This window comes from Odontesthes bonariensis, chromosome 21, assembly GCF_027942865.1.
Source record: "Odontesthes bonariensis isolate fOdoBon6 chromosome 21, fOdoBon6.hap1, whole genome shotgun sequence".
Taxonomy (NCBI): domain Eukaryota; kingdom Metazoa; phylum Chordata; class Actinopteri; order Atheriniformes; family Atherinopsidae; genus Odontesthes; species Odontesthes bonariensis.
Window position 1 is genome coordinate 19,474,308 of NC_134526.1, and position 9,984 is coordinate 19,484,291.

At 35.1% G+C, this 9,984-nt stretch overlaps 1 protein-coding gene across 1 annotated transcript in view; it reads right to left on the bottom strand.

Annotated features, from left to right (window-relative positions):
• LOC142371933 (immunoglobulin mu heavy chain-like) overlaps window positions 1-7,822 on the bottom strand; it is a 52,582-nt gene extending 44,760 nt beyond the window's left edge. Inside the window, exons 1-2 of the mRNA XM_075454653.1 lie at window positions 7,780-7,822; window positions 7,381-7,683 (exon numbers count right to left, since the gene is read on the bottom strand). Coding sequence (XP_075310768.1) covers window positions 7,381-7,683; window positions 7,780-7,822 — 346 coding nt within the window. The remainder of the gene's footprint in view (window positions 1-7,380; window positions 7,684-7,779) is intronic.
• Between the last annotated feature and the right edge of the window lie 2,162 nt (window positions 7,823-9,984).

The window sequence follows — 9,984 nt, forward strand, 5'->3', positions numbered from 1 at the left end:
TAAAATAGAAAAACAAAAACATCTGTGAGGTTGGATTAATGAATGAAAGAGATATGCTGGATAATGGAGGACAAATTTAACATAGCTATCTTTGGGATCCCGAATCTTGATGATTACAATTGTTGTCTACTGAGAAAGAACTGAAAAAGAGCCAATTCAGATAAAAGTGAGCAAACCCATAGGACTTCCAGGTAAGCTATTCAATTTTGTATCTGTTAATAGATTTTAGGTATTGGTTTTACTTCATCATAAACAAACTTATTTTAAATATTACCTTTATAAACCAATAGTTTTGTTATACCTATTTTTTTTAATCAATTTGTACATTTATATTTTTATAAAAATTACTGAAAAAACAGCATCACTTCCTTCACAAATGACCCTTAAACATCTTTTCTTTTCTGTCTCTTTCACTGGATTGTGTTTCTGTATCATGATCATACTGATTTTTTTGTCATAGTGGAAGGAGGTTTTTGTCATAGGTCGTATCACTGTGGCCGCCGTAGTATGCACTGTGACTCAGACTCTCACAAAAACTTCCCCTGATAAGCTGTTTATCGTTACACATGATTCACTTTTTGTTACCATATAAAAATAGAAAAAAAAAAAACTTTCATTGATCCAAATTCATTAAATATTCTCAGTGCTTTTCTCAGTGTATAATAAATTAGTATTTAGTCATTTTGTCACGGTTAGGCATTTTTTAAGCAATTTGTTTCCACCACAAAGTCCTCTTAAGTAGGAAGGAGGGGAAGGATGCATTTATGCGCAGGTTTTTGAACCAGGGGACACGTTCAGTCATGGGTCTTGAGTTTAACCACTGTTTTTTCACTTGTGGGTTACAATCAGTTGATACAACACAAAACACTAACACTAAGAAACGTTTAGTGCTTCCAGGTTCAGTTTAGGCAATAACATCAATTGTTGAGAGTTAGAAATCCAACTCCTTGTGAAAGTTTACAAAACGTAGTGGTTAGGATTTAAAAAAAAAAAATAATGTTCACACTATGACTACTATGTCACCGAACACTTACTTTACAATTCACATGTAGTTATTCTGAGGATAACTAGAGGTCACATATTCAATGAATGTCATTAAAATGCTATTGAGGCCAACGTGAAGAAATTTAATCGTGTGGTGTTATTCTTTGGAATAAATTGGAGGATGACAGCGTCAACATAGTGTATTTCTTTTGAAAGAAATTTCTGGTCTGATGGTTTCTACAAAGTTTCACTGCTGCAGGTGTGGTCTCGGAGGTGCAGAGAGAGTGGGAAGTGGTTCTTCATAGATGACATTTTTAGACACATCAGGGTATAATTTGTCCAGCTGCAGCAAAACCTAATTCCTAATGGTGTATTTCAGTTGAACTCGAAAGACAGAAATTCCATGCTAACTTTGGAGTTAAAATGTTTCAAGACAATTTTTGCTGTTGGACACTGATATGACAGGACAGCAGCAATGTTTTTTCTTTTTTTTTCCCCAAGATTCGCTACTGGGATGAAGACACTCGACTCTGCCATTGCCTGTAGCAAGCTTGTGTCAATCACACAGGTTCCGAACACAACTAATACCGTTGAATGACTTCATTCCGCTTTCCTCTGTCATTTGTCGGCTTTGTTCAATGAACATAACAATTTTTCCGTGACCCTTTTTGATTTAGTTACATGAACATAACCTGATTTGCAGATCTGAAAGAATAGTCTGGTGTGTCACTTAAGTTTTCAAATGTTTTAAATGTATCTGATTTTACTTCTTTGTTCTGTTAGTTGTTAGTCAGTGTGATGAGGACAGACTAAAACACAACAACATGACAAAAAAACAAACAGCGATTAGTGTCATTGTGTTTTGTGGAGAACAAGACAATAAACTGAAAAGACTTAATGTCTGCATAGTGTTGAAAGATACCCAATACACTGTCGGTATACTCTGTATAAGTCTACACTGTTTAACATTTATGAGACATAAATGAACATGAACATATATGAGAGCAATCAATCATGAAAAACACTTTCATGACAGGGGAATTTGTAAATTTTAGCAAACCAACTATAGTGACACCGTACCTTTTGAGGCCTTTTTTACCACATCAATTCCAAAAAATGTTGCAAAATGTAAATAAAGACAGAGTAAAATGATTTGAAAGTCTACTAAAAATGATATTCGATTGAATTATTCATTCAGCACAACAGAGGACTGTCAGGCGTCTGTTCTTAGGTTTTTGTATGGGTGTATATCATTGTGCCGCCCCATAGAACACAATGATAAATGCTAAAGCAAAAACCAAGCACTGCTGCATTGGAGGAAAGTGAAACTATGTCACCATCAGTGGAGAGGAATGGAACTAAACTTTGAATACTAATCTACAAATATAATGGGGTGAATTTCTAATGTTTATTTGATCAACTCATTCAAAGTTTCAGATTACTGTTTGTATGATGTATGATTTTCCAATGTCTTTCTTTTGCAAGTTAGTGCTATTTTGAAATCAATTATTCTGATCTAAGATAAGCTGCACTGAGATCATGAAAAAAACATTTAGAAAACTTTTCTAAAATTGCATTTCTTATATATTAAACACCTATTGATACAATCTATGAAGACCGTGTAAGGATTTGTAAATTTATTTTTCATTACACTTGTTCAAATAAATCCATGTGAAAAATCAAGCGTTTTAGAGAGCAAGCTTGTAAACTGTCAGTTTAAGATCATTAAATCAAACTAATAACAATAATGAATGCATGGAATTAAATGGTTTAAATGAATTGTATTAATGAACTGTAGACTCCAGGGGTTGAAACAGTCACAGTTGTGGAACAGAACTAGTTGAACAAAACCATGTACACATACTAGAAAATACTTTAATACCTGTGTGCATTTGTTCAGTGCTCAAAGTTTATCACGGCTCTTGGTACCATCACATGAGCAGTTGCTCCAGGTTGGTTATGAGTCATTTGGTTGACATGGAGATGAAATTTATATTTGCACAGTAACTGATACTCTGATACGCTGCAAATTTTTTACCTTTTAGATGTCAGTCTGTTGATTTAAACTGATATACAGAGTAGTTTCCTCATTATGTAATGAGAAATGTTGTATCTTTTTTCCCACAACGTTATAATAGATGAGTGTCAGATTTGTGGTTCTTAGGTTTTTGTATGGGCGTATATCTTTGTGTCCCCCAGCCCATCACTATAACAAACACTGACACAAAAACCTGTGATGCAGCAAACAGTGAGTGGACCTATTCCACCAACAGAAGGTAAGTAACAAAACTACAATAGATAATTACTCAACAATGAATTAGCTTCTTTGTTTGTTTGTTTTTCCATTTATTGGGATTCTATTTAAGTCTATTTATTTTCTTTAACATTTGATTTTCAGTAACTTCTTAAAAGGGCTCTATATTTCTCATGTTTAGAATTTATCAAAATCTCTTCATTTTAAATGGTTTATTTAAATTTAAAAGAGGGATTATTAAAAGTGTAAACTGAAGTGCAAATTAAATCACCTAACTATCAAAAGTTTGTATTCAGTATCTAGTATTTCAGTTTAAACTACTGTATACTGGAGGCTGAAATTGATATAAATCCTGCACAGAGTTATGTCTTTCTTCAGAATTAATTTACTTAACTGAAACACATCTGACTCTATGTTAACAGATATGAATTGAGTCGAGTACAGTAACTTCTCAATAAAGATGCTGGAACACAAATGTCCACAGCAATTAAATAATCCTAACTAAATAAGAATCAATGAAATAATTCACAATAACATGCAATTATTCATCAGATACACAGTACAGGTCGAATTTAAGTATGACTCACTGGAAAATAGGTAACTAAATAAATAAAATCATGGAGGCAAATCTATTAATTACTAAAAGAAGTGAGTTGAATAAAAGATGGTTGAAAGTGAAATTTGCATTGACCCCTCTCACTGTTTAAGTAAATTCTAAGATAGAAATATTAAAATAATTTTTTTATCAATTGAAGGGATTTTGCTGTCTTACTTACTTATGAAGAGAAAAATGTTCACCACAAGAAAATCATCATTAAATGGATGTTGTGCCTACATTTATTTTCATTGAAATCCATGTTTTATATTAGAGGAAAAAATGCTAAACACAAAATAATACTTATGAACTCTTCAGATTTAGTATTTGGTGTCAGGTTCCAAATCAATGTAGGAAACAATATTACTCAATGACCACATGAAATTGTATTGTTCCAATTGTTCGTGGCTACAGGCTGCAGCCGTTTAGTGCTTTCTGTCAGCATTGAAACACACAGAAAATACATTTAATTATTTGAATGAATGATAATAATGGGTGCCAGTGAATTCCTCATAAGTATTTCCTGATGTCCTGTGAAAGGCCATTTCTGTGAGAAGAATTAAAAACACAGCACATCCTTGTCTGCCCTCTAGAGTTTTAAAGCAGAGACTGCAACTTTTTCAACTTCAACAAGCTGTTTAGAGATGGTTACATGTGAACATCTGCAATATATTAATTTCCACGCTTTAAAGAAGCAGGTTCTGTTTTGATATCACTGCTTAGACCAATGTTCATTTGTTAGCAGACGTGTTGTACATCTCTCTGATAGTTTGGCTAAAGTGAAGTGAATAAAATAAAGATGGATGAGGCGAACATTTGCATTGACTCCTCACACTATTTGGATAGACTATTACCCAAAAATGTTTTATTTTTTTATGAACTCACTCATCGTCACGATGAGAGAAAATTGTCATCATGAGAGAATAATTATGAAAGGGATGCTGTGCTTAATATTCTCTTTTTTAAACATACCAATTATTTTAAAATTAAGGTCAAATATAAGTAACACAGAAACTCTTTGATCCCGCATTTGGTGTCTGATTCCAAATTGATTTAGGAACAATAATTTTATTAAAATTACAAAATTGGAAAGTTATTTTCACCCAGTTGAACAGGACTCGTCCAAATTGTTAGTTTTTGTTAGTTGTTGAAAATAAAGTGCAGCAGTACGTTTTTCCCTTTAATTATTTTCTAATTCGTCCTGTGCCGGGACCTTTCTGCATAAAGAATTAAGAAACACCATCTATCCTTGTCTGCCCACTGCAGTTATGAAGGAGGGACTGCAGCTTTTTACAGTTTGAATAAACTGTGGCTTCAAATGAGGAGAGACGGGTGCATGTGAAGCTCTGAAATATCATCAGTGATCAGGGATACATTTGAGCACTGATGGGACAACAAATAAGAAAATCTTTGAAAAAGTATAGCTCAGTGAAGAGGATTTATGGACGATTTTGAGTATGCCATCATGGTTTTGAGACACAATTAGTTGTGATGTGACATTTTTTTATAAGAGCAGGTGTTTCTTCAAAGTGGTTCTGCTTTTGTGTTTTCCTTTTATTTTCTTGCTGTTTATTGACCATGATTTACAAAGAAAACTTGCCATATGTGTATTCTTCCGAGGCTCTACCGTAACAATGACAATTTAACAATTTATTACTTGATTACCTTTATGTAAGTTGTCTCACTGTGTCCATGTCTGGTGTATTGCTCAAAATGAAACATAATGATAATGTAAATTCTTCACATTATCACAGTGAAAAACCTCTGAAGAAAATGGATCATGATCATTCTTTTAAAAGAGGAGATATCAATAAGTGACAAAGGAAAAATGTGCCATATGGATAAGATATTTACATGCAATCGGGCCTCTTTAAACACTCTTGGCATGGTCTGCAGGTAATGTCACATGACTACTACCAATAATGACGACAGTAAGAGGGAAAAGAAATTCAGTGTAGTTCAATTAGATAAACAATGAGCAGTGTTTCACTGGTGTTCATATTTATCGTGTGGCTCAGTTAGATTATTTTGTAAGTGGTTGTTACACAATTGCTGTCTTAATTTATGTTCACCTTTATATGTGGCTGTATCTTGATGGTTCCTCAGTATTTGTGCAGGTCTGTAATGTTTTGTATCACTGTGGCTCAATAACGTGCACAGTAATAAACAGCTGTGTCCTCAGGCTGCAGATTCTGTCCTGTTATTGTCACTGTTGCTGCAGAAGTGTCTCTGCATGAAATTTTCCACTTGACAGAAAATTTTACATATCATTGTGCGTTTTGTCATCAAGTCAGTAAAGTGCAGGGTTCAGAGAGAAAGTGAGTTAAAACCAGATTGTGACCCTTGCAGTTAACTTTTCTCTCAATGTTTCTTATTTTAAGAGATAATCACCAAGTTTAAAATGTATGCATGTCTGAGAAAGAATATTTAGGAGCTAAAAAACACTGACAAATAGCTAGAGACGTTTCTATAACTTGAACTTTATTCACTATCTGATTATGTTGTTCAAAAAATAGAACTAGTACTACAAGAGATCTAATCTTTCTCCATTTAGAACATAATACAAAATAAACAGCAGTTTCTTCAGGATTCTGGTGATTGTCTTGAATATAAGATTGTGAACAAAGAAATTTAACATGAAGTTGCAGTGTTTGCAAATGTAGCTGTGAAACAGTTGTTACAAGTAGAAAGCTGACACACTGACTTCGAGTGTTTCACTAATGGTAACTGGAACATTAGTTTACACATACTTGTTTTCTCTAATGTGCAATGAATTCAGAAACCATTAGAAATGTTGAACACGCTGACAAACACCCTGACAAAGTGCTTTGTAAAGTACAACCAAAATCACAGAGCTCTTCTTTTATCCTTTGCAGTGTCTTTGTTTGTTGCTTCAAAGAGTAGTTGCTTCATTGAATGTGTGTCATAAAAACTGGCACAGATCAAATGATGAAGTGTTTTCTCTTCACAATTTATCAAGAGCACAGAAATAAGTTCTGCAGGATTTTGTACAGCTGTTGAAATGAGTTCAGTCACAGTAATAAACAGCAGAACCTCTAGTCTGCAGACAGCTCATCTGCAGATCTGCTGTTTGCTGTTGTTTCTGGAGATGGTAAACCGGCCTTGAACTGACTGAGAGTAGTCTTTGTTGCTACCACCATAATCAATAGCAGCAACCCATTTCAGTCCTTTTCCAGGAGCCTGTCTGATTCAGTGCAGGTAGTGGTTACTGAATGTAAATCCAGAGGTTGAACAGGTCAGTGTGAGGGACTCTGCGGGACTTTTAAGCAGTCATATGACTTTCCTGTGCTCGTCTGTTTGTCGGTTGTATACCTGTGGACATAAAAGTATGATCCAGATGTATATTCTTCTTCAAAGTTTTACAAATACATTTAGAAAGTTAACAAATGTTTTACTTCAGCAAAGTCACCATTATTATATAAAGTCACCAACATAAACGTTCATATTCACATACACGTGTGTTACTGTGTACTTCTGAGTATTTGTGCAGGCCTGTGAGTGGTTTGTATCACTGTGGGTCAATAACGTGCACAGTAGTAAACAGCTGTGTCCTCCGGCTGCATATTATTTCCTGTTAATTTCACTGAGCTGTCAACTGTCAGGGTGTTGTAAAGGAACTTATCCTTTAGAGCATTGCTTTGATAAAAGTCACCTCCACCCCACCGATGCAAAATCCACTCCAGTGCTTTTCCTTCACGCTGTCTGATCCAACCTGTTGCATAGCTGTTATCAGTCAAAGAATAACCAGAGACCCGACAAATGATTGTCAAAGTCTGTCCAGGCTGCACAACCTTTGATTCTGGCTGGATGAGATCAATACTGTGGACACCTGTGGAAACACAAATCAACATTACCTCCATCATTCATCTGAATATTCAGTGTTTCTGATGTGATTATTAGTGTGAATCCACTGAAAGCTCCTCACAGGATCCAGCTGCCAGCAGCAGTATCAGAGTTAAAGAGAACATGGTCGATGCTGAAGCTGAACTGATGTGAACTCTGCTGTCCTCTCACTGACACACAGAGACACGCTTCCTTTTAAGCAGTCTTTATTTGCATATTGTTGAATGTGTTCTTTCAAAATTTGCATTTATTTCATCATGGTTATACATAAAAATAAGTTTGATTTTTCATTGAAAAGCTCAGACATAAAGGGAAAATCTTGATTGTTATTTGAATAAACCGGTAACACGGCTATTATTAGATTTACTTTGGAAATTTTCATTGGATCTCAAAAAGTTGCTGCTGATGAATAACAAATAAATACTGTATGAGATAATAAGTATTAAAAAAAGTATTTGTAAAAATTATCATTGTCATAATAAGCCACGACAAAATCTTAAGAAAACAGACAAATAGTTTGAATTCATGTATTTGATTGGTTCTCTGAAAAATACTTAGTAGTCACTTCGCTACCTTTGTTTTAGTTGCATTAAATGCAGGTTAACTGGAGAAAATGTCTTCACTTTGCAGTACAGAGGGATTTACTTTCCTCCACAGCTGACCACGGGATCAGAAGAGATGGGCCACAGACTGTTGACAGCGAATCAGTAAACCTGAAAAGCTCCATTTCTATTTCTCTGTCAGCATTGGATTCATTCCTCTGATATAAGAGCCTGAGGAGGAGGAGAGTTTATCCTGAAACTGTCACTATAAAGACTGATGTAAAGGATATAACCTGGACATGATTGGTGGGAATTCTACACAGGAATGTGAATTTCCATTTGAGAAAGAGGAGGGCAGAACTTTGTGAGAATGAGTGATTTCACACCAGGCTCTACCCATAAAAATTTGTGTATTTGCTAAGAGGAGGAAAATTCACCACAAAGATCCAAAGACATGAGAATAAAAAGCAGCTTCTTCATATTGATTATGAATTGTCAGGTAAATTCTGACATGATGCTTTTGCAGTCATTTCTAATGATCTAATGAGCATAAACCATGGACACTGATTGTCCTCCAGTGTTCGTAACAGCAACTTTAGTCATCACCCCAAATCCTTAATCATGTGTAATAGTTTAATAACTTGGATGAAGTCTTTAGCTTTCATTGCAGTGGAAAAAACTGATGCCCGTCCAAATTGATCAATTAAATTAGTTTCTGTTTATACATTTATTCATTTTGTATAATGATCTGTCTCGGAAATCTGGCCACTTTCTGCAATTTCCTTAAAACCAGCAATGGCATATAATGAATTCTTATTCTATCCTTAGCCTTCAAAGCACTGTGGGTTTTGTACAGCTGTTCAAATGACTTCAGTTCACTATGAACAGAATAATAAACAGCAGAATCTTCACTGTTCATCAGCAGATGCTGCTGCTGTTTGCTGTTGTCTCTCCAGATGGTAAACTGAGAGTAGAACTTAAATTTAAAAACAAGCTTTACAGTCAAAACTTTCAGCTTGTTTATTATGATATTCAGCCATTATTTCTTGTTCACATTTAACCTTTACACATTTCTTTGCAAGTTTTATTATTTCACTATCATTCTCATTTATCGCCATTTTGAAATGTAATGTTAAGTTGAAATATAATATGTGGAAATCTTCGTTAACACGCACTACTGGTGAGAAAAGCCAGATAAGATCATATTGCTTCTTGCTATCCTTCGAGGTTTTTGTTCAGCTCCTCCTCTGTCTTCAGTCACTGTGCTTTCTCGAGCACAGAAGTAAACAGCAGAATCTTCTGCTGTCAGGCTCCTGATCTCCAGGTACTGAGTGCTGCTGGGCTCATTTTCAGTCATGTGGAAACGGCTTTGAAAGGAACTGGCATAGCTAGCAGAATTTCTACCAGTGTTCATCCACCCGATCCACTCCAGAGCTCTCCCTGGTCTCTGTCGTATCCAGCCGATATTGTAGCTGGTCATGCTGTAACCAGAAATTACACATGACATCTTCACTGTGTCTCCAGGTCTTTTGACCTCAGATGGAGACTGGTCCAGTTTGATCTGACTCCAGACTCCTGGAAGAAAAAAAAACCTGACCATCATTCATCAAAAATCACTTGATGAATATTTAAAAAAGAATTAAAAAGCGACACATTTTCTCACCATGTACAGAAAGTAGAAATAATAAACTCCACATAATTCTATTGTCCATCCTGTTAGTCTGCTGTTAAGTTCTGTCAAACTG